This window comes from Procambarus clarkii, unplaced genomic scaffold (assembly GCF_040958095.1).
Source record: "Procambarus clarkii isolate CNS0578487 unplaced genomic scaffold, FALCON_Pclarkii_2.0 HiC_scaffold_377, whole genome shotgun sequence".
NCBI lineage: Eukaryota > Metazoa > Arthropoda > Malacostraca > Decapoda > Cambaridae > Procambarus > Procambarus clarkii.
This window is the reverse complement of record NW_027189410.1, coordinates 64,866-88,579: the sequence shown is the minus strand read 5'-3', so window position 1 is coordinate 88,579 and position 23,714 is coordinate 64,866. Positions and strand designations below refer to the sequence as shown.

General features: G+C 44.5%; 6 protein-coding genes across 6 annotated transcripts; all 6 read right to left on the bottom strand.

Annotated features, from left to right (window-relative positions):
• Positions 1 to 2,820: 2,820 nt before the first annotated feature.
• LOC138361435 (golgin subfamily A member 6-like protein 22) lies at positions 2,821 to 4,523 on the bottom strand. Its single transcript, XM_069320767.1, has 3 exons — positions 3,933 to 4,523; positions 3,108 to 3,692; positions 2,821 to 2,859 (listed from the first exon to the last, which is right to left on the bottom strand). Exons 1-3 carry the CDS (start codon positions 4,521 to 4,523, stop codon positions 2,821 to 2,823), a joined length of 1,215 nt encoding a protein of 404 aa, XP_069176868.1.
• Positions 4,524 to 5,256: 733 nt separating this feature from the next.
• On the bottom strand, positions 5,257 to 7,144 carry LOC138361434 (golgin subfamily A member 6-like protein 22). Its single transcript, XM_069320766.1, has 2 exons — positions 6,529 to 7,144; positions 5,257 to 5,621 (listed from the first exon to the last, which is right to left on the bottom strand). The coding sequence occupies exons 1-2, from the start codon at positions 7,142 to 7,144 to the stop codon at positions 5,257 to 5,259; spliced, it is 981 nt and encodes a 326-aa protein (XP_069176867.1).
• A 1,202-nt stretch (positions 7,145 to 8,346) lies between these two features.
• Positions 8,347 to 10,027, bottom strand: LOC138361433 (golgin subfamily A member 6-like protein 22). Its single transcript, XM_069320765.1, has 3 exons — positions 9,601 to 10,027; positions 8,503 to 8,745; positions 8,347 to 8,360 (listed from the first exon to the last, which is right to left on the bottom strand). The coding sequence occupies exons 1-3, from the start codon at positions 10,025 to 10,027 to the stop codon at positions 8,347 to 8,349; spliced, it is 684 nt and encodes a 227-aa protein (XP_069176866.1).
• Positions 10,028 to 14,083: 4,056 nt separating this feature from the next.
• On the bottom strand, positions 14,084 to 15,793 carry LOC138361432 (golgin subfamily A member 6-like protein 22). Its single transcript, XM_069320764.1, has 3 exons — positions 15,413 to 15,793; positions 15,020 to 15,229; positions 14,084 to 14,356 (listed from the first exon to the last, which is right to left on the bottom strand). Exons 1-3 carry the CDS (start codon positions 15,791 to 15,793, stop codon positions 14,084 to 14,086), a joined length of 864 nt encoding a protein of 287 aa, XP_069176865.1.
• Positions 15,794 to 17,141: 1,348 nt separating this feature from the next.
• On the bottom strand, positions 17,142 to 17,714 carry LOC138361431 (golgin subfamily A member 6-like protein 22). Its single transcript, XM_069320763.1, has 2 exons — positions 17,367 to 17,714; positions 17,142 to 17,240 (listed from the first exon to the last, which is right to left on the bottom strand). The coding sequence occupies exons 1-2, from the start codon at positions 17,712 to 17,714 to the stop codon at positions 17,142 to 17,144; spliced, it is 447 nt and encodes a 148-aa protein (XP_069176864.1).
• A 74-nt stretch (positions 17,715 to 17,788) lies between these two features.
• LOC138361430 (golgin subfamily A member 6-like protein 22) lies at positions 17,789 to 20,570 on the bottom strand. The gene is made up of 4 exons (XM_069320762.1): positions 20,163 to 20,570; positions 18,974 to 19,619; positions 18,251 to 18,547; positions 17,789 to 17,877 (listed from the first exon to the last, which is right to left on the bottom strand). The coding sequence occupies exons 1-4, from the start codon at positions 20,568 to 20,570 to the stop codon at positions 17,789 to 17,791; spliced, it is 1,440 nt and encodes a 479-aa protein (XP_069176863.1).
• Positions 20,571 to 23,714: the final 3,144 nt, after the last annotated feature.

Here is a 23,714-nt window from a genome sequence, read left to right as displayed (position 1 = left end):
CTTGTTGTCGGTGGCACGTATCTTGTTGTCAGTGGCACGAATCTTGTTGTCAGTGACACGTATCATGTTGTCAGTGGCACGTATGTCAGTGCACGTATCATGTTGTCAGTGGCACGTATCTTGTAGTCAGTGGCACGTATCATGTTGTCAGTGGCACGTATCTTGTTGTCAGTGGGATGTATCATGTTTTCAGTGGCATGTATCATGTTGTCAGTGGCATGTATCATGTTGTCAGTGGCACGTATTTTGTTGTCTGTGGCATGTAATATGTTGTCAGTGGCATGTATGATGTTTTCACTGGCATGTATCATTTCGTCTGTGGCACGTATCATGTTCTTATTTGCACATATCTTGTGGTCAGTGGCACATATCATGTTGTCAGTGGCATGTATCATGTTGTCACTGGCATGTATCATTTTGTCTGTGGCACGTATCATGTTGTCAGTTGCACGTATCTTATTGTCAGTTGGAAGTATCTTGTTGTCAGTGGCATGTATCTTGTTGTCAGTGACACGTATCTTGTTGTCAGTGGCACATTTGTCAGTGGCACACATCGTTTTGCCAGTGGCACGTATCTTGTTGTCAATGGCACGTATCATGTTGTCAGTGGCACGTATCTTGTTGTCAGTAGCACGTACCATGTTTTCAGTGGCACATATCTTGTTGTCAGTAGCACGTATCATATTGTCAGTGGCATGTATCATGTTGTCTGTGGCATGTATCATTTTGTCTTTGGCATGTATCCTGTTGTAAGTGGCACGTATCTTGTTGTCAGTGGGACGTATCGTGTTGTCGGTGGCACGTATCTTGTTGTCAGTGGCACATATTTTGTTGTCAGTGGCACGTATCATGTTATCAGTGGCACTTTTGTCAGAGGCACGTATCATGTTGTCAGTGGCACGTATCTTGTTGTCAGTGGGACGTATCGTGTTGTCGGTGGCACGTATCTTGTTTTCAGTGGCACGTATCTTGTTGTCAGTGGAACGTATCATGTTATCAGTGGCACTTTTGTCAGTGGCACGTATCATGTTGTCTGTGGCACGTATCTTCTTGTCAGTGGGATGTATCTTGTTTTCAGAGGCATGTATCTTGTTGTCAGTGGCATGTATCATGTTGTCACGGGCATGTATCTTTTGGTCTGTGGCACGTATCATGTTATCAGTGGCACGTATCATGTTATCAGTGGCATGTATCTTGTTATTAGTGGCACGTATCCTGTTGTCAGTGGCACGTATCCTGTTTTCAGTGGCACATATCTTGTTATCAGTGGCATGTTTTCAATAGCACGTATCATCTTGTCAGTGGCACGTATCAGGTTGTCAGTGGCATGTATCTTGTTGTCAGTGGCACGTATCATGTTGTCAGTGGCACGTATCAGGTTGTACGGGAACGTAACAGGTTGTCAGTAGCATGTATCAGGTTGTCAGTGGCACGTATCATGTTGTCAGTGGCACGTATCATGTTGTCAGTGGCACGTTTCAGGTTTTCAGTGGCACGTATCCTGTTGTCAGTGGCACATATATTGTTGTCATTGGCACGTATCATTTTGTCAGTGGCATGTATCTTGTTGTCAGTGGCACGTGTCATGGTGTCAGTGGAACGTATCATGTTGTCTGTAGCATGTATCTTGTTATCAGTGGCACGTATCTTGTTGTCAATGGCACGTATCATGGTGTCAGTGGCACGTATCTTGTTTTCAGTGGTATGTATCTTGTTGTTAGTGGCATGTATCTTGTTGTCTGTGGCACGTATCATGTTGTCAGTGGCATGTATCTTGTTGTCAGTGCCACGTATCATGTTGTCAGTGGCACATATCTGGTTGTCAGTGGCATGTACCTGTTGTCAATGGCACGTATCATGGTGTCAGTGGCACGTATCATGTTGTCTGTGGCACGTATCTTCTTGTCAGTGGGATGTATCTTGTTTTCAGAGGCATGTATCTTGTTGTCAGTGGCATGTATCATGTTGTCACGGGCATGTATCTTTTGGTCTGTGGCACGTATCATGTTATCAGTGGCACGTATCATGTTATCAGTGGCATGTATCTTGTTATTAGTGGCACGTATCCTGTTGTCAGTGGCACGTATCCTGTTTTCAGTGGCACATATCTTGTTATCAGTGGCATGTTTTCAATAGCACGTATCATCTTGTCAGTGGCACGTATCAGGTTGTCAGTGGCATGTATCTTGTTGTCAGTGGCACGTATCATGTTGTCAGTGGCACGTATCAGGTTGTACGGGAACGTAACAGGTTGTCAGTAGCATGTATCAGGTTGTCAGTGGCACGTATCATGTTGTCAGTGGCACGTATCATGTTGTCAGTGGCACGTTTCAGGTTTTCAGTGGCACGTATCCTGTTGTCAGTGGCACATATATTGTTGTCATTGGCACGTATCATTTTGTCAGTGGCATGTATCTTGTTGTCAGTGGCACGTGTCATGGTGTCAGTGGAACGTATCATGTTGTCTGTAGCATGTATCTTGTTATCAGTGGCACGTATCTTGTTGTCAATGGCACGTATCATGGTGTCAGTGGCATGTGTCTTGTTGTCAGAGGAATGTATCTTGTTGTCAATGGCACGTATCATGGTGTCAGTGGCACGTATCTTGTTTTCAGTGGTATGTATCTTGTTGTTAGTGGCATGTATCTTGTTGTCTGTGGCACGTATCATGTTGTCAGTGGCATGTATCTTGTTGTCAGTGCCACGTATCATGTTGTCAGTGGCACATATCTGGTTGTCAGTGGCATGTACCTGTTGTCAATGGCACGTATCATGGTGTCAGTGGCACGTATCATGTTGTCAGTGGCACGTATCATGTTGTCAGTGGCACGTATCTTGTTGTCGGAGGCACGTATCATGCTGTCAGTGGCACGTATCTTGTTATCAGTGGCACGTATCTTGTTATCAGTGGCACGTATCTTGTTATCAGTGGCACGTATCTTGTTGTCAGTGGCACCTATCTGGTTCTCAGTAGCACCTATCTGGTTGTCAGTGGCATGTATCTTGTTGTCAGTGGCATGTATCCTGTTGTCAGTGGCATGTATCTTGTTGTCAGTGGCACGTATCTTGTTATCAGTAACACGTATCTTGTTGTCAGTGGCACGTACCATATTGTCAGTGGCATGTATCATGTTGTCTGTGGCATGTATCATTTTGTCTTTGTCATGTATCCTGTTGTAAGTGGCACGTGTCTTGTTATCATTGGCACGTTTGTCAGTGGCATGTATCATGTTGTCAGTGGCACGTATCTTGTTGTCAGTGGGACATATCATGTTGTCGGTGGCACATATCTTGTTGTCAGTGGCACGCATCATGTTATCAGTGGCACTTTTGTCAGAGGCACGTATCATGTTGTCAGTTGCACGTATCTTGTTGTCAGTGGGACTTATTGTGTTGTCGGTGGCCCGTATCTTGTTGTCAGTGGCACGTATTTTGTTGTCAGTGGCACGTATCATGTTATCAGTAGCACGTTTGTCAGTGGCACGTATCATGTTATCAGTGGCACGTATCCTGTTGTCAGTGGCGCGTATCCTGTTTTCTGTGGCACATATCTTGCTATCAGTGGCACGTTTCTCAATAACATGTATCATGTTTTCAGTGGCACGTATTTTGTTGTTATTGGGACGTATCTTGTTGTCGGTGGCACGTATCTTGTTGTCAGTGGCACGAATCTTGTTGTCAGTGACACGTATCTTGTTGTCAGTGGTACGTATGTCAGTGGCACGTATCATGTTGTCAGTGGCACGTATCTTGTAGTCAGTGGCACGTATCATGTTGACAGTGGCACGTATCTTGTTGTCAGTGGGATGTATCATGTTTTCAGTGGCATGAATCATGTTGTCAGTGGCATGTATCATGTTGTCAGTGGCACGTATTTTGTTGTCTGTGGCATGTATTATGTTGTCAGTGGCTTGTATGATGTTTTCACTGGCATGTATCATTTTGTCTGTGGCACGTATCATGTTCTTATTTGCACATATCTTGTGGTCAGTGGCACATATCATGTTGTCAGTGGCATGTATCATGTTGTCACTGGCATGTATCATTTTGTCTGTGGCACGTATCATGTTGTCAGTTGCACGTATCTTATTGTCAGTTGGAAGTATCTTGTTGTCAGTGGCATGTATCTTGTTGTCAGTGACACGTATCTTGTTGTCAGTGGCACATTTGTCAGTGGCACGCATCGTTTTGCCAGTGGCACGTATCTTGTTGTCAATGGCACGTATCATGTTGTCAGTGGCACGTATCTTGTTGTCAGTAACACGTATCATGTTGCCAGTGGCACGTATCTTGTTGTCAGTGGGATGTATCATGTTTTCAGTGGCATGTATCATGTTGTCATTGGCATGTATCATGTTGTCAGTGGCACGTATTTCGTTGTCAGTGGCATGTATTATGTTGTTAGTAGCATGTATGATGTTGTCACTGGCATGTATCATTTTGTCTGTGGATCGTATCATGTTGTCATTTGCACGTATCTTGTGGTCAGTGGCACATATCATGTTGTCAGTGGCAAGTGTCATGTTGTCACTGGCATGTATCATTTTGTCTGTGGCACGTATCATGTTGTCAGTGGCACGTATCTTGTTGTCAGTGGGATGTATCTTGTTTTCAGTGGCACATATCTTGTTGTCAGTGGCACGTATCATATTGTCAGTGGCATGTATCATGTTGTCTGTGGTATGTATTATTTTGTCTTTGGCATGTATCCTGTTGTAAGTGGCACGTATCTTGTTATCATTGGCACGTTTGTCAGTGGCATGTATCATTTTGTCAGTGGCACGTATCTTGTTGTCATTGGGACGTATCGTGTTGTCGGTGGCACGTATCTTGTTGTCAGTGGCACATATCTTGTTGTCAGTGGCACGTATCATGTTATCAGTGGCACTTTTGTCAGTGGCACGTATCATGTTGTCTGTGGCACGTATCTTCTTGTCAGTGGGATGTATCTTGTTTTCAGAGGCATGTATCTTGTTGTCAGTGGCATGTATCATGTTGTCACTGGCATGTATCATTTGGTCTGTGGCACGTATCATGTTATCAGTGGCACGTATCATGTTATCCGTGGCATGTATCTTGTTATTAGTGGCACGTATCCTGTTGTCAGTGGCACGTATCCTGTTTTCAGTGGCACATATCTTGTTATCAGTGGCATGTTTTCAATAGCACGTATCATCTTGTCAGTGGCACGTATCAGGTTGTCAGTGGCATGTATCTTTTTGTCAGTGGCACGTATCATGTTGTCAGTGGCACGTATCAGGTTGTACGGGAACGTAACAGGTTGTCAGTAGCATGTATCAGGTTTTCAGTGGCACGTATCCTGTTGTCAATGGCACATATATTGTTGTCATTGGCACGTATCATTTTGTCAGTGGCATGTATCTTGTTGTCAGTGGCACGTGTCATGGTGTCAGTGGAACGTATCATGTTGTCTGTGGCATGTATCTTGTTATCAGTGGCACGTATCTTGTTGTCAATGGTACGTATCATGGTGTCAGTGGCACGTGTTTTGTTGTCAGAGGAATGTATCTTGTTGTCAATGGCACATATCATGGTGTCATTGGCACGTATCTTGTTTTCAGTGGTATGTATCTTGTTGTTAGTGGCATGTATCTTGTTGTCTGTGGCACGTATCATGTTGTCAGTGGCATGTATCTTGTTGTCAGTGCCACGTATCATGTTGTCAGTGGCACATATCTGGTTGTCAGTGGCATGTACCTGTTGTCAATGGCACGTATCATGGTGTCAGTGGCACGTATCATGTTGTCAGTGGCACGTATCATGTTGTCAGTGGCACGTATCTTGTTGTCGGTGGCACGTATCATGCTGTCAGTGGCACGTATCTTGTTATCAGTGGCACGTATCTTGTTATCAGTGGCACGTATCTTGTTATCAGTGGCACGTATCTTGTTGTCAGTGGCACCTATCTGGTTGTCAGTTGCACCTATCTGGTTGTCAGTGGCATGTATCTTGTTGTCAGTGGCACGTATCTTGTTGTCAGTGGGACGTATCATGTTGTCGGTGGCACATATCTTGTTGTCAGTGGCACGTATCATGTTATCAGTGGCACTTTTGTCAGAGGCACGTATCATGTTGTCAGTTGCACGTATCTTGTTGTCAGTGGGACGTATTGTGTTGTCGGTGGCCCGTATCTTGTTGTCAGTGGCACGTATTTTGTTGTCAGTGGCACGTATCATGTTATCAGTAGCACGTTTGTCAGTGGCACGTATCATGTTATCAGTGGCACGTATCCTGTTGTCAGTGGCACGTATCATGTTTTCTGTGGCACATATCTTGCTACCAATGGCACGTATCCTGTTGTGAGTTGCGCGTATCCTGTTTTCTGTGGTACATACCTTGCTATCAGTGGCACGTTTCTCCATAACATGTATCATGTTTTCAGTGGCACGTATTTTGTTGTTATTGGGACGTATCTTGTTGTCGGTGGCACGTATCTTGTTGTCAGTGGCACGAATCTTGTTGTCAGTGACACGTATCATGTTGTCAGTGGCACGTATGTCAGTGCACGTATCATGTTGTCAGTGGCACGTATCTTGTAGTCAGTGGCACGTATCATGTTGTCAGTGGCACGTAACTTGTTGTCAGAGGGATGTATCATGTTTTCAGTGGCATGTATCATGTTGTCAGTGGCATGTATCATGTTGTCAGTGGCACGTATTTTGTTGTCTGTGGCATGTATTATGTTGTCAGTGGCATGTATGATGTTTTCACTGGCATGTATCATTTTGTCTGTGGCACGTATCATGTTCTTATTTGCACATATCTTGTGGTCAGTGGCACATATCATGTTGTCAGTGGCATGTATCATGTTGTCACTGGCATGTATCATTTTGTCTGTGGCACGTATCATGTTGTCAGTTGCACGTATCTTATTGTCAGTTGGAAGTATCTTGTTGTCAGTGGCATGTATCTTGTTGTCAGTGACACGTATCTTGTTGTCAGTGGCACACATCGTTTTGCCAGTGGCACGTATCTTGTTGTCAATGGCACGTATCATGTTGTCAGTGGCACGTATCTTGTTGTCAGTGGGAAGTATGTTGTTATCAGCAGCACGTATCTTGTTGTCAGTAGCACGTACCATGTTTTCAGTGGCACATATCTTGTTGTCAGTAGCACGTATCATATTGTCAGTGGCATGTATCATGATGTCTGTGGCATGTATCATTTTGTCTTTGGCATGTATCCTGTTGTAAGTGGCACGTATCTTGTTGTCAGTGGGACGTATCGTGTTGTCGGTGGCACGTATCTTGTTGTCAGTGGCACATATTTTGTTGTCAGTGGCACGTATCATGTTATCAGTGGCACTTTTGTCAGAGGCACGTATCATGTTGTCAGTGGCACGTATCTTGTTGTCAGTGGGACGTATCGTGTTGTCGGTGGCACGTATCTTGTTTTCAGTGGCACGTATCTTGTTGTCAGTGGCACGTATCATGTTATCAGTGGCACTTTTGTCAGTGGCACGTATCATGTTGTCTGTGGCACGTATCTTCTTGTCAGTGGGATGTTTCTTGTTTTCAGAGGCATGTATCTTGTTGTCAGTGGCATGTATCATGTTGTCACGGGCATGTATATTTTGGTCTGTGGCACGTATCATGTTATCAGTGGCACGTATCATGTTATCAGTGGCATGTATCTTGTTATTAGTGGCACGTATCCTGTTGTCAGTGGTACGTATCCTGTTTTCAGTGGCACATATCTTGTTATCAGTGGCATGTTTTCAATAGCACGTATCATCTTGTCAGTGGCACGTATCAGGTTGTCAGTGGCATGTATCTTGTTGTCAGTGGCACGTATCATGTTGTCAGTGGCACGTATCAGGTTGTACGGGAACGTAACAGGTTGTCAGTAGCATGTATCAGGTTGTCAGTGGCACGTATCATGTTGTCAGTGGCACGTATCATGTTGTCAGTGGCACGTTTCAGGTTTTCAGTGGCACGTATCCTGTTGTCAGTGGCACATATATTGTTGTCATTGGCACGTATCATTTTGTCAGTGGCATGTATCTTGTTGTCAGTGGCACGTGTCATGGTGTCAGTGGAACGTATCATGTTGTCTGTAGCATGTATCTTGTTATCAGTGGCACGTATCTTGTTGTCAATGGCACGTATCATGGTGTCAGTGGCATGTGTCTTGTTGTCAGAGGAATGTATCTTGTTGTCAATGGCACGTATCATGGTGTCAGTGGCACGTATCTTGTTTTCAGTGGTATGTATCTTGTTGTTAGTGGCAGGTATCTTGTTGTCTGTGGCACGTATCATGTTGTCAGTGGCATGTATCTTGTTGTCAGTGCCACGTATCATGTTGTCAGTGGCACATATCTGGTTGTCAGTGGCATGTACCTGTTGTCAATTGCACGTATCATGGTGTCAGTGGCACGTATCATGTTGTCAGTGGCACGTATCATGTTGTCAGTGGCACGTATCTTGTTGTCGGTGGCACGTATCATGCTGTCAGTGGCACGTATCTTGTTATCAGTGGCACGTATCTTGTTATCAGTGGCACGTATCTTGTTATCAGTGGCACGTATCTTGTTGTCAGTGGCACCTATCTGGTTGTCAGTAGCACCTATCTGGTTGTCAGTGGCATGTATCTTGTTGTCAGTGGCATCTATCCTGTTGTCAGTGGCATGTATCTTGTTGTCAGTGGCACATATCTTGTTATCAGTAACACGTATCTTGTTGTCAGTGGCACGTACCATATTGTCAGAGGCATGTATCATGTTGTCTGTGGCATGTATCATTTTGTCTTTGTCATGTATCCTGTTGTAAGTGGCACGTGTCTTGTTATCATTGGCACGTTTGTCAGTGGCATGTATCATGTTGTCAGTGGCACGTATCTTGTTGTCAGTGGGACGTATCATGTTGTCGGTGGCACATATCTTGTTGTCAGTGGCACGCATCATGTTATCAGTGGCACTTTTGTCAGAGGCACGTATCATGTTGTCAGTTGCACGTATCTTGTTGTCAGTGGGACTTATTGTCTTGTCGGTGGCCCGTATCTTGTTGTCAGTGGCACGTATTTTGTTGTCAAAGGCACGTATCATGTTATCAGTAGCACGTTTGTCAGTGGCACGTATCATGTTATCAGTGGCACGTATCCTGTTGTCAGTGGCACGTATCATGTTTTCTGTGGCACATATCTTGCTACCAATGGCACGTATCCTGTTGTGAGTTGCGCGTATCCTGTTTTCTGTGGCACATATCTTGCTATCAGTGGCACGTTTCTCAATAACATGTATCATGTTTTCAGTGGCACGTATTTTGTTGTTATTGGGACGTATCTTGTTGTCGGTGGCACGTATCTTGTTGTCAGTGGCACGAATCTTGTTGTCAGTGACACGTATCTTGTTGTCAGTGGCACGTATGTCAGTGGCACGTATCATGTTGTCAGTGGCACGTATCTTGTAGTCAGTGGCACGTATCATGTTGTCAGTGGCACGTATCTTGTTGTCAGTGGGATGTATCATGTTTTCAGTGGCATGTATCATGTTGTCAGTGGCATGTATCATGTTGTCAGTGGCACGTATTTTGTTGTCTGTGGCATGTATTATGTTGTCAGTGGCATGTATGATGTTTTCACTGGCATGTATCATTTTGTCTGTGGCACGTATCATGTTGTTATTTGCACATATCTTGTGGTCAGTGGCACATATCATGTTGTCAGTGGCATGTATCATGTTGTCACTGGCATGTATCATTTTGTCTGTGGCACGTATCATGTTGTCAGTTGCACGTATCTTATTGTCAGTTGGACGTATCTTGTTGTCAGTGGCACGTATCTTGTTGTCAGTGACACGTATCTTGTTGTCAGTGGCACATTTGTCAGTGGCACACATCGTTTTGTCAGTGGCACGTATCTTGTTGTCAATGGCACGTATCATGTTGTCAGTGGCACGTATCTTGTTGTCAGTGGGAAGTATGTTGTTATCAGCAGCACGTATCTTGTTGTCAGTAGCACGTACCATGTTTTCAGTGGCACATATCTTGTTGTCAGTAGCACGTATCATATTGTCAGTGGCATGTATCATGTTGTCTGTGGCATGTATCATTTTGTCTTTGGCATGTATCCTGTTGTAAGTGGCACGTATCTTGTTGTCAGTGGGACGTATCGTGTTGTCGGTGGCACGTATCTTGTTGTCAGTGGCACATATTTTGTTGTCAGTGGCACGTATCATGTTATCAGTGGCACTTTTGTCAGAGGCACGTATCATGTTGTCAGTGGCATGTATCTTGTTGTCAGTGGGACGTATCGTGTTGTCGGTGGCACGTATCTTGTTTTCAGTGGCACGTATCTTGTTGTCAGTGGCACGTATCATGTTATCAGTGGCACTTTTGTCAGTGGCACGTATCATGTTGTCTGTGGCACGTATCTTCTTGTCAGTGGGATGTATCTTGTTTTCAGAGGCATGTATCTTGTTGTCAGTGGCATGTATCATGTTGTCACTGGCATGTATCTTTTGGTCTATGGCACGTATCATGTTATCAGTGGCACGTATCATGTTATCAGTGGCATGTATCTTGTTATTAGTGGCACGTATCCTGTTGTCAGTGGCACGTATCCTGTTTTCAGTGGCACATATCTTGTTATCAGTGGCATGTTTTCAATAGCACGTATCATCTTGTCAGTGGCACATATCAGGTTGTCAGTGGCATGTATCTTGTTGTCAGTGGCACGTATCATGTTGTCAGTGGCACGTATCAGGTTGTACGGGAACGTAACAGGTAGTCAGTAGCATGTATCAGGTTGTCAGTGGCACGTATCATGTTGTCAGTGGCACGTATCATGTTGTCAGTGGCACGTATCAGGTTTTCAGTGGCACGTATCCTGTTGTCAGTGGCACATATATTGTTGTCATTGGCACGTATCATTTTGTCAGTGGCATGTATCTTGTTGTCAGTGGCACGTGTCATGGTGTCAGTGGAACGTATCATGTTGTCTGTGGCATGTATCTTGTTATCAGTGGCACGTATCTTGTGGTCAATGGCACGTATCATGGTGTCAGTGGCACGTGTCTTGTTGTCAGAGGAATGTATCTTGTTGTCAATGGCACGTATCATGGTGTCAGTGGCACGTATCTTGTTTTCAGTGGTATGTATCTTGTTGTTAGTGGCATGTATCTTGTTGTCTGTGGCACGTATCATGTTGTCAGTGGCATGTATCGTGTTGTCAGCGCCACGTATCATGTTGTCAGTGGCACATATCTGGTTGTCAGTGGCATATACCTATTGTCAATGGCACGTATCATGGTGTCAGTGGCACGTATCATGTTGTCAGTGGCACGTATCATGTTGTCAGTGGCACGTATCTTGTTGTCGGTGGCAGGTATCATGCTGTCAGTGGCACGTATCTTGTCATCAGTGGCACGTATCTTGTTATCAGTGGCACGTATCTTGTTATCAGTGGCACGTATCTTGTTGTCAGTGGCACCTATCTGGTTGTCAGTAGCACCTATCTGGTTGTCAGTGGCATGTATCTTGTTGTCAGTGGCATGTATCCTGCTGTCAGTGGCATGTATCTTGTTGTCAGTGGCACGTATCTTGTTATCAGTAACACGTATCTTGTTGTCAGTGGCACGTACCATATTTTCAGTGGCATGTATCATGTTGTCTGTGGCATGTATCATTTTGTCTTTGTCATGTATCCTGTTGTAAGTGGCACGTGTCTTGTTATCATTGGCACGTTTGTCAGTGGCATGTATCATGTTGTCAGTGGCACGTATCTTGTTGTCAGTGGGACGTATCATGTTGTCGGTGGCACATATCTTGTTGTCAGTGGCACGCATCATGTTATCAGTGGCACTTTTGTCAGAGGCACGTATCATGTTGTCAGTTGCACGTATCTTGTTGTCAGTGGGACTTATTGTGTTGTCGGTGGCCCGTATCTTGTTGTCAGTGGCACGTATTTTGTTGTCAGTGGCACGTATCATGTTATCAGTAGCACGTTTGTCAGTGGCACGTATCATGTTATCAGTGGCACGTATCCTGTTGTCAGTGGCACGTATCATGTTTTCTGTGGCACATATCTTGCTACCAATGGCACGTATCCTGTTGTGAGTTGCGCGTATCCTGTTTTCTGTGGCACATATCTTGCTATCAGTGGCACGTTTCTCAATAACATGTATCATGTTTTCAGTGGCACGTATTTTGTTGTTATTGGGACGTATCTTGTTGTCGGTGGCACGTATCTTGTTGTCAGTGGCACGAATCTTGTTGTCAGTGACACGTATCTTGTTGTCAGTGGCACGTATGTCAGTGGCACGTATCATGTTGTCAGTGGCACGTATCTTGTAGTCAGTGGCACGTATCATGTTGTCAGTGGCACGTATCTTGTTGTCAGTGGGATGTATCATGTTTTCAGTGGCATGTATCATGTTGTCAGTGGCATGTATCATGTTGTCAGTGGCACGTATTTTGTTGTCTGTGGCATGTATTATGTTGTCAGTGGCATGTATGATGTTTTCACTGGCATGTATCATTTTGTCTGTGGCACGTATCATGTTGTTATTTGCACATATCTTGTGGTCAGTGGCACATATCATGTTGTCAGTGGCATGTATCATGTTGTCACTGGCATGTATCATTTTGTCTGTGGCACGTATCATGTTGTCAGTTGCACGTATCTTATTGTCAGTTGGACGTATCTTGTTGTCAGTGGCACGTATCTTGTTGTCAGTGACACGTATCTTGTTGTCAGTGGCACATTTGTCAGTGGCACACATCGTTTTGTCAGTGGCACGTATCTTGTTGTCAATGGCACGTATCATGTTGTCAGTGGCACGTATCTTGTTGTCAGTGGGAAGTATGTTGTTATCAGCAGCACGTATCTTGTTGTCAGTAGCACGTACCATGTTTTCAGTGGCACATATCTTGTTGTCAGTAGCACGTATCATATTGTCAGTGGCATGTATCATGTTGTCTGTGGCATGTATCATTTTGTCTTTGGCATGTATCCTGTTGTAAGTGGCACGTATCTTGTTGTCAGTGGGACGTATCGTGTTGTCGGTGGCACGTATCTTGTTGTCAGTGGCACATATTTTGTTGTCAGTGGCACGTATCATGTTATCAGTGGCACTTTTGTCAGAGGCACGTATCATGTTGTCAGTGGCATGTATCTTGTTGTCAGTGGGACGTATCGTGTTGTCGGTGGCACGTATCTTGTTTTCAGTGGCACGTATCTTGTTGTCAGTGGCACGTATCATGTTATCAGTGGCACTTTTGTCAGTGGCACGTATCATGTTGTCTGTGGCACGTATCTTCTTGTCAGTGGGATGTATCTTGTTTTCAGAGGCATGTATCTTGTTGTCAGTGGCATGTATCATGTTGTCACTGGCATGTATCTTTTGGTCTATGGCACGTATCATGTTATCAGTGGCACGTATCATGTTATCAGTGGCATGTATCTTGTTATTAGTGGCACGTATCCTGTTGTCAGTGGCACGTATCCTGTTTTCAGTGGCACATATCTTGTTATCAGTGGCATGTTTTCAATAGCACGTATCATCTTGTCAGTGGCACATATCAGGTTGTCAGTGGCATGTATCTTGTTGTCAGTGGCACGTATCATGTTGTCAGTGGCACGTATCAGGTTGTACGGGAACGTAACAGGTAGTCAGTAGCATGTATCAGGTTGTCAGTGGCACGTATCATGTTGTCAGTGGCACGTATCATGTTGTCAGTGGCACGTATCAGGTTTTCAGTGGCACGTATCCTGTTGTCAGTGGCACATATATTGTTGTCATTGGCACGTATCATTTTGTCAGTGGCATGTATCTTGTTGTCAGTGGCACGTGTCATGGTGTCAGTGGAACGTATCATGTTGTCTGTGGCATGTATCTTGTTATCAGTGGCACGTATCTTGTGGTCAATGGCACGTATCATGGTGTCAGTGGCACGTGTCTTGTTGTCAGAGGAATGTATCTTGTTGTCAATGGCACGTATCATGGTGTCAGTGGCACGTATCTTGTTTTCAGTGGTATGTATCTTGTTGTTAGTGGCATGTATCTTGTTGTCTGTGGCACGTATCATGTTGTCAGTGGCATGTATCTTGTTGTCAGCGCCACGTATCATGTTGTCAGTGGCACATATCTGGTTGTCAGTGGCATATACCTATTGTCAATGGCACGTATCATGGTGTCAGTGGCACGTATCATGTTGTCAGTGGCACGTATCATGTTGTCAGTGGCACGTATCTTGTTGTCGGTGGCAGGTATCATGCTGTCAGTGGCACGTATCTTGTCATCAGTGGCACGTATCTTGTTATCAGTGGCACGTATCTTGTTATCAGTGGCACGTATCTTGTTGTCAGTGGCACCTATCTGGTTGTCAGTAGCACCTATCTGGTTGTCAGTGGCATGTATCTTGTTGTCAGTGGCATGTATCCTGCTGTCAGTGGCATGTATCTTTTTGTCAGTGGCACGTATCTTGTTATCAGTAACACGTATCTTGTTGTCAGTGGCACGTACCATATTTTCAGTGGCATGTATCATGTTGTCTGTGGCATGTATCATTTTGTCTTTGTCATGTATCCTGTTGTAAGTGGCACGTGTCTTGTTATCATTGGCACGTTTGTCAGTGGCATGTATCATGTTGTCAGTGGCACGTATCTTGTTGTCAGTGGGACGTATCATGTTGTCGGTGGCACATATCTTGTTGTCAGTGGCACGCATCATGTTATCAGTGGCACTTTTGTCAGAGGCACGTATCATGTTGTCAGTTGCACGTATCTTGTTGTCAGTGGGACTTATTGTGTTGTCGGTGGCCCGTATCTTGTTGTCAGTGGCACGTATTTTGTTGTCAGTGGCACGTATCATGTTATCAGTAGCACGTTTGTCAGTGGCACGTATCATGTTATCAGTGGCACGTATCCTGTTGTCAGTGGCACGTATCATGTTTTCTGTGGCACATATCTTGCTACCAATGGCACGTATCCTGTTGTGAGTTGCGCGTATCCTGTTTTCTGTGGCACATATCTTGCTATCAGTGGCACGTTTCTCAATAACATGTATCATGTTTTCAGTGGCACGTATTTTGTTGTTATTGGGACGTATCTTGTTGTCGGTGGCACGTATCTTGTTGTCAGTGGCACGAATCTTGTTGTCAGTGACACGTATCTTGTTGTCAGTGGCACGTATGTCAGTGGCACGTATCATGTTGTCAGTGGCACGTATCTTGTAGTCAGTGGCACTTATCATGTTGTCAGTGGCACGTATCTTGTTGTCAGTGGGATGTATCATGTTTTCAGTGGCATGTATCATGTTGTCAGTGGCATGTATCATGTTGTCAGTGGCACGTATTTTGTTGTCTGTGGCATGTATTATGTTGTCAGTGGCATGTATGATGTTTTCACTGGCATGTATCATTTTGTCTGTGGCACGTATCATGTTGTTATTTGCACATATCTTGTGGTCAGTGGCACATATCATGTTGTCAGTGGCATGTATCATGTTGTCACTGGCATGTATCATTTTGTCTGTGGCACGTATCATGTTGTCAGTTGCACGTATCTTATTGTCAGTTGGACGTATCTTGTTGTCAGTGGCACGTATCTTGTTGTCAGTGACACGTATCTTGTTGTCAGTGGCACATTTGTCAGTGGCACACATCGTTTTGTCAGTGGCACGTATCTTGTTGTCAATGGCACGTATCATGTTGTCAGTGGCACGTATCTTGTTGTCAGTGGGAAGTATGTTGTTATCAGCAGCACGTATCTTGTTGTCAGTAGCACGTACCATGTTTTCAGTGGCACATATCTTGTTGTCAGTAGCACGTATCATATTGTCAGTGGCATGTATCATGTTGTCTGTGGCATGTATCATTTTGTCTTTGGCATGTATCCTGTTGTAAGTGGCACGTATCTTGTTGTCAGTGGGACGTATCGTGTTGTCGGTGGCACGTATCTTGTTGTCAGTGGCACATATTTTGTTGTCAGTGGCACGTATCATGTTATCAGTGGCACTTTTGTCAGAGGCACGTATCATGTTGTCAGTGGCATGTATCTTGTTGTCAGTGGGACGTATCGTGTTGTCGGTGGCACGTATCTTGTTTTCAGTGGCACGTATCTTGTTGTCAGTGGCACGTATCATGTTATCAGTGGCACTTTTGTCAGTGGAACGTATCATGTTGTCTGTGTCACGTATCTTCTTGTCAGTGGGATGTATCTTGTTTTCAGAGGCATGTATCTTGTTGTCAGTGGCATGTATCATGTTGTCACTGGCATGTATCTTTTGGTCTATGGCACGTATCATGTTATCAGTGGCACGTATCATGTTATCAGTGGCATGTATCTTGTTATTAGTGGCACGTATCCTGTTGTCAGTGGCACGTATCCTGTTTTCAGTGGCACATATCTTGTTATCAGTGGCATGTTTTCAATAGCACGTATCATCTTGTCAGTGGCACATATCAGGTTGTCAGTGGCATGTATCTTGTTGTCAGTGGCACGTATCATGTTGTCAGTGGCACGTATCAGGTTGTACGGGAACGTAACAGGTAGTCAGTAGCATGTATCAGGTTGTCAGTGGCACGTATCATGTTGTCAGTGGCACGTATCATGTTGTCAGTGGCACGTATCAGGTTTTCAGTGGCACGTATCCTGTTGTCAGTGGCACATATATTGTTGTCATTGGCACGTATCATTTTGTCAGTGGCATGTATCTTGTTGTCAGTGGCACGTGTCATGGTGTCAGTGGAACGTATCATGTTGTCTGTGGCATGTATCTTGTTATCAGTGGCACGTATCTTGTGGTCAATGGCACGTATCATGGTGTCAGTGGCACGTGTCTTGTTGTCAGAGGAATTTATCTTGTTGTCAATGGCACGTATCATGGTGTCAGTGGCACGTATCTTGTTTTCAGTGGTATGTATCTTGTTGTTAGTGGCATGTATCTTGTTGTCTGTGGCACGTATCATGTTGTCAGTGGCATGTATCTTGTTGTCAGCGCCACGTATCATGTTGTCAGTGGCACATATCTGGTTGTCAGTGGCATGTACCTGTTGTCAATGGCACGTATCATGGTGTCAGTGGCACGTATCATGTTGTCAGTGGCACGTATCATGTTGTCAGTGGCACGTATCTTGTTGTCGGTGGCAGGTATCATGCTGTCAGTGGCACGTATCTTGTCATCAGTGTTCACGTATCTTGTTATCAGTGGCACGTATCTTGTTATCAGTGGCACGTATCTTGTTGTCAGTGGCACCTATCTGGTTGTCAGTAGCACCTATCTGGTTGTCAGTGGCATGTATCTTGTTGTCAGTGGCATGTATCCTGTTGTCAGTGGCATGTATCTTGTTGTCAGTGGCACGTATCTTGTTATCAGTAACACGTATCTTGTTGTCAGTGGCACGTACCATATTGTCAGTGGCATGTATCATGTTGTCTGTGGCATGTATCATTTTGTCTTTGTCATGTATCCTGTTGTAAGTGGCACGTGTCTTGTTATCATTGGCACGTTTGTCAGTGGCATGTATCATGTTGTCAGTGGCACGTATCTTGTTGTCAGTGGGACGTATCATGTTGTCGGTGGCACATATCTTGTTGTCAGTGGCACGCATCATGTTATCAATGACACTTTTGTCAGAGGCACGTATCATGTTGTCAGTTGCACGTATCTTGTTGTCAGTGGGACTTATTGTGTTGTCGGTGGCCCGTATCTTGTTGTCAGTGGCACGTATTTTGTTGTCAGTGGCACGTATCATGTTATCAGTAGCACGTTTGTCAGTGGCACGTATCATGTTATCAGTGGCACGTATCCTGTTGTCAGTGGCACGTATCATGTTTTCTGTGGCACATATCTTGCTACCAATGGCACGTATCCTGTTGTGAGTTGCGCGTATCCTGTTTTCTGTGGCACATATCTTGCTATCAGTGGCACGTTTCTCAATAACATGTATCATGTTTTCAGTGGCACGTATTTTGTTGTTATTGGGACGTATCTTGTTGTCGGTGGCACGTATCTTGTTGTCAGTGGCACGAATCTTGTTGTCAGTGACACGTATCTTGTTGTCAGTGGCACGTATGTCAGTGGCACGTATCATGTTGTCAGTGGCACGTATCTTGTAGTCAGTGGCACGTATCATGTTGTCAGTGGCACGTATCTTGTTGTCAGTGGGATGTATCATGTTTTCAGTGGCATGTATCATGTTGTCAGTGGCATGTATCATGTTGTCAGTGGCACGTATTTTGTTGTCTGTGGCATGTATTATGTTGTCAGTGGCATGTATGATGTTTTCACTGGCATGTATCATGTTGTCACTGGCATGTATCATTTTGTCTGTGGCACGTATCATGTTGTCAGTTGCACGTATCTTATTGTCAGTTGGACGTATCTTGTTGTCAGTGGCACGTATCTTGTTGTCAGTGACACGTATCTTGTTGTCAGTGGCACATTTGTCAGTGGCACACATCGTTTTGTCAGTGGCACGTATCTTGTTGTCAATGGCACGTATCATGTTGTCAGTGGCACGTATCTTGTTGTCAGTGGGAAGTATGTTGTTATCAGCAGCACGTATCTTGTTGTCAGTAGCACGTACTATGTTTTCAGTGGCACATATCTTGTTGTCAGTAGCACGTATCATATTGTCAGTGGCATGTATCATGTTGTCTGTGGCATGTATCATTTTGTCTTTGGCATGTATCCTGTTGTAAGTGGCATGTATCTTGTTGTCAGTGGGACGTATCGTGTTGTCGGTGGCACGTATCTTGTTTTCAGTGGCACGTATCTTGTTGTCAGTGGCACGTATCATGTTATCAGTGGCACTTTTGTCAGAGGCACGTATCATGTTGTCAGTGGCACGTATCTTGTTGTCAGTGGGACGTATCGTGTTGTCGGTGGCACGTATCTTGTTTTCAGTGGCACGTATCTTGTTGTCAGTGGCACGTATCATGTTATCAGTGGCACTTTTGTCAGTGGCACGTATCATGTTATCAGTGGCACGTATCCTGTTCTCAGTGGCACGTATCCTGTTTTCTGTGGCACAGATCTTGCTATCAGTGGCACGTTTTTCAATGGCACGTATCATGTTTTCCGTGGCCCGTTTTTTGTTGTTTGTGGAACGTATCTTGTTGTCAGTGGCACGTATCTTGTTGTCAGATGCACGAATCTTATTGTCAGTGACATGTATCTTGTTGTCAGTGGCACGTATCAGGTTGTCAGTGGCACGTATCATGTTGTCAGTGGCACGTATCAGGTTTTCAGTGGCACGTATCCTGTTGTCAGTGGCACGTATCTTGTTGTCATTGGCACGTATCATTTTGTCAGTGGCATGTATCTTGTCAGTGGCACGTGTCATAGTGTCAGTGGAACGTATTTTGTTGTCTGTGGCATGTATCTTGTTATCAGTGGCACGAATCATGTTGTCAATGGCACGTATTATTGTGTCAGTGGCACTTGTCTTGTTGTTAGTGGAATGTATCTTGTTGTCAATGGCACGTATCATGGTGTCAGGGGCACGTATCTTGTTGTCAGTGGCATGCATCTTGTTGTCAGTGGCACGTATCTTGTTGTCAGTGGCACGTATCTTGTTGTCAGTGGCAGGTATCTTGTTCTCAGTGGCACGTATCTTGTTGTCGGTGGCACGTATCATGCTGTCAGTGGCACGTATCTTGTTATCAGTGGCACGTATCTTGTTGTCAGTGGTATGTATCTTGTTGTTAGTGGCATGTATCTTGTTGTCAGTGGCACGTATGCTGTTGTCAGTTGCACGTATCTTGTTGTCAGTGGCATGTACCTTGTTGTCAGTGGCATGTATCTTGTTGTCAGTGGCATGTATCTTGTTGTCAGTGGCTTGTATCTTGTTGTCAGTGGCACGTATCTTGTTATCAGTGGCACATATCTTGTTATCAGTGGCACGTATCTTGTTATCAGTTGCACGTATCTTGATGTTAGTGCCACGTATCTTTTTGTAAGTGGCACGTGTCTTGTTATCAGTGGCATGTATCTTGTTGTCACTGGCACGTATGTTGTTATAATCAGCACATATCCTGTTTTCAGTTGCACGTATTTTGTTACCAGTGCCACGTATCTTGTTATCAGTGGCATGTATCTTGTTATCAGTGGCCCGTTTCTTGTTGTCAGTGGCATGTATCCTGTTGTCATTGGCACATATCTTGTTATCAGTGGCACGTTTGTCAGTGGCACGTATCACATTGTCAGTTGCACGTATCTTGTTGTCAGTTGGACGTATTTTGTAGTCTGTGGCACGTATCTTGTTGTCAGTGGCACGTATCTTGTTGTCAGCGACACGTATCTTGTTGTCAGTGGCACATTTGTCTGTGGCACATATCGTTTTCTCAGTGGCACGTATCCTGTTGTCAATGGCACGTATCATGTTGTCAGTGGCACGTATCTTGTTATCAGAGGCACGTATCATTTTGTCTATACCACGTATCATGTTTTCAGTGACACGTATCTTGTTGTCAGTAGCACGTTTCATATTGTCAGTGGCATGTATCATGTTGCCTGTGGCACGTGTCATTTTGTCTTTAGCATGTATGCTGTTGTCAGTGGCACGTATCTTGTTATCATTGGCACGTTTGTCAGTTGCATGTATCATGTTGTCAGTGGCACGTATCATGTTGTCAGTGGGACGTATCGTGTTGTCAGTGGCAAGTATCTTGTTGTCAGTGGGACGTATCGTGTTGTCAGTGGCACGTATCTTGTTGTCAGTGGCACATATCTTGTTGTCAGTGGCACGTATCATGTTATCAGTGGCACGTTTGTCAGTGGCACATATCATGTTGTCAGTGGGACGTATCTTGTTGTCAGTGGGACGTATCGTGTTGTCGGTGGCAAGTATTTTGTTGTCAGTGGCACGTATCTTATTGTCAGTGGCACGTATCATGTTATCAGTGGCACTTTTGTCAGTGGCACGTATCATGTTGTCAGTGGCACGTATCTTGTTGTCAGTGGCACGTATCATGTTGTCAGTGGCATGTATCATGTTGTCGGTGGCACATATCTTGTTTTCAGTGGCACGTATCTAGTTGTCCGTGGCACATATCAGGTTGTCAGAGGCCCGTATCTGGTTTTCAGTGGCACGTATCTTGTTGTCAGTGGCAGGTATCTTGTTCTCAGTGGCACGTATATTGTTATCAGTGGCATGTATCTTGTTATCAGTGGCCCGTTTCTTGTTGTCAGTGGCATGTATCCTGTTGTCAGTGGCACATATCTTGTGATCAGTGGCCCGTTTGTCAGTGGCACGTACCACGTTGTCAGTTGCACGTATCTTGTTGTCAGTTGGACGTATCTTGTTGTCTGTGGCACGTATCTTGTTGTCAGTGGTACGTATCTTGTTTTCAGCGACACGTATCTTGTTGTCAGTGGCACATTTGTCAGTGGCACATATCGTTTTCTCAGTGGCACGTATCTTGTTGTCAATGGCACGTATCATTTTGTCAGTGGCACGTATCTTGTTGTCAGTGGGAAGTATCTTGTTATCAGTGGCACGTATCTTTTTGTCAGTAGCACGTTTCCTGTTTTCAATGGCACGTATCTTGTTGTCAGTGGAACGTATCATATCGTCAGTGGCACGTATCATGTTATCAGTGGCACTTTTGTCAGTGGCACATATCATGTTGTCAGTGGGACGTATCTTGTTGTCAGTGGGACGAATCGTGTTGTCGGTGGGACATATTTTGTTGTCAGTGGCACATATCTTATTGCCAGTGGCACGTATCTAGTTGTCAGTGGCACTTATCAGGTTGTCAGAGGCATGTATCTTGTTGTCAGTGGCACGTATTATGGTGTCAGTTGCACATATTATGTTGTCAGTGGCACGTATCATGTTGTCAGTGGCACGTATCATGGTGTCAGTGGCATGTATCCTGTTTTCTGTGGCACATATCTTGCTACCAGTGGCACGTATCCTGTTGTCATTGGCACGTATCCTGTTTTCTGTGGCACATATCTTGCTATCAGTGGCACGTTTCTCAATAACATGTATCATGTTTTCAGTGGCACGTATTTTGTTGTTATTGGGACGTATCTTGTTGTCGGTGGCACGTATCTTGTTGTCAGTGGCACGAATCTTGTTGTCAGTGACACGTATCTTGTTGTCAGTGGCACGTTTTTCAGTGGCACTTTTTCAGTGGCACGTATCATGTTGTCAGTGGCACGTATCTTGTAGTCAGTGGCATGTATCATGTTGTCAGTGGCACTTATCTTGTTGTCAGTGGGATGTATCATGTTTTCAGTGGCATGTATCATGTTGTTAGTGGCATGTATCATGTTGTCAGTGGCACGTATCTTGTTGTCAGTGTCATGTATCATGTTGTCAGTGGCATGTATGATGTTGTCACTGGCATGTATCATTTTGTCTGTAGCACGTATCATGTTGTCATTTGCACGTATCTTGTGGTCAGTGGCACATATCATGTTGTCAGTGGCATGTATCATGTTGTCACTGGCATGTATCATTTTGTCTGTGGCACGTATCATGTTGTCAGTGGCACGTGTCTTGTTGTCAGTGGGATGTATCTTGTTTTCAGTGGCATGTATCTTGTTGTCAGTGGCATGTATCATGTTGTCAGTGGCACGTATCTTGTAGTCAGTGGCACGTATAATGTTGTCAGTGGCATGTATGATGTTGTCACTGGGATGTATCATTTTGTCTGTGGCATGTATCATGTTGTCAGTTGCACGTATCCTGTTGTCAGTTGGACGTATCTTGATGTCTGTGGCACGTATGTTGTTGTCAGTGGCACGTATCTTGTTGTCAGTGACACGTATCTTGTTGTCAGTGGCACATTTGTCAGTGGCACATATCGTTTTATTAGTGGAACGTATCTTGTTGTCAATGGCACGTATCATGTTGTCAGTGGCACGTATCTTGTTGTCAGTGGGAAGTATCTTGTTATCAGTAGCACGTATCTTGTTTTCAGTAGCACGTATCATGTTTTCAGTGGCACGTATCTTGTTGTCAGTGGCACGGATCATATTGTCAGTGGCATGTATCATGTTGTCTGTGGCAAGTATCATTTTGTCTTTGGCATGTATCCTGTTGTAAGTGGCACGTATCTTGTTATCATTGGCACGTTTGTCAGTGGGATGTATCTTGTTGTCAGTGGGACGTATCTTGTTGTCAGTTGCACATATCTTGTTGTCAGTGGCACGAATCATGTTATCAGTGGCACTTTTATCAGTGGCACGTATCATGTTGTCAGTGGCACGTATCTTGTTGTCAGTGGGACGTATCGTGTTGTCGATGGCACGAATCTTGTTTTCAGTGGCACGTATCTTGTTGTCAGTGGCACGTATCATGTTATCAGTGGCACTTTTGTCAGTGGCACGTATCATGTTATCAGTGGTACGTATCCTGTTTTCTGTGGCACATATCTTGCTATCAGTGGCACGTTTTTCAATGGCACGTATCATGTTTTCAGTGGCACGTTTTTTGTTGTTTGTGGGACGTATCTTGTTGTCGGTAGCACGTATCTTGCTGTCAGATGCACGAATCGTGTTGTCAGTGACACGTATCTTGTTGTCAGTGGCACGTTTGTCAGTGACACGTATCATGTTGTCAGTGGCACGTATCTTGTTGTCAGTGGCACGTATCATGTTGTCAGCGGCACATATCTTCTTGTCAGTGGGATGTATCTTGTTTTCAGTGGCATGTATCTTGTTTTCAATGGCATGTATCATGTTGTCACTGGCATGTATCATTTTGTCTGTGGCACGAATCATGTTATCATGGCACGTA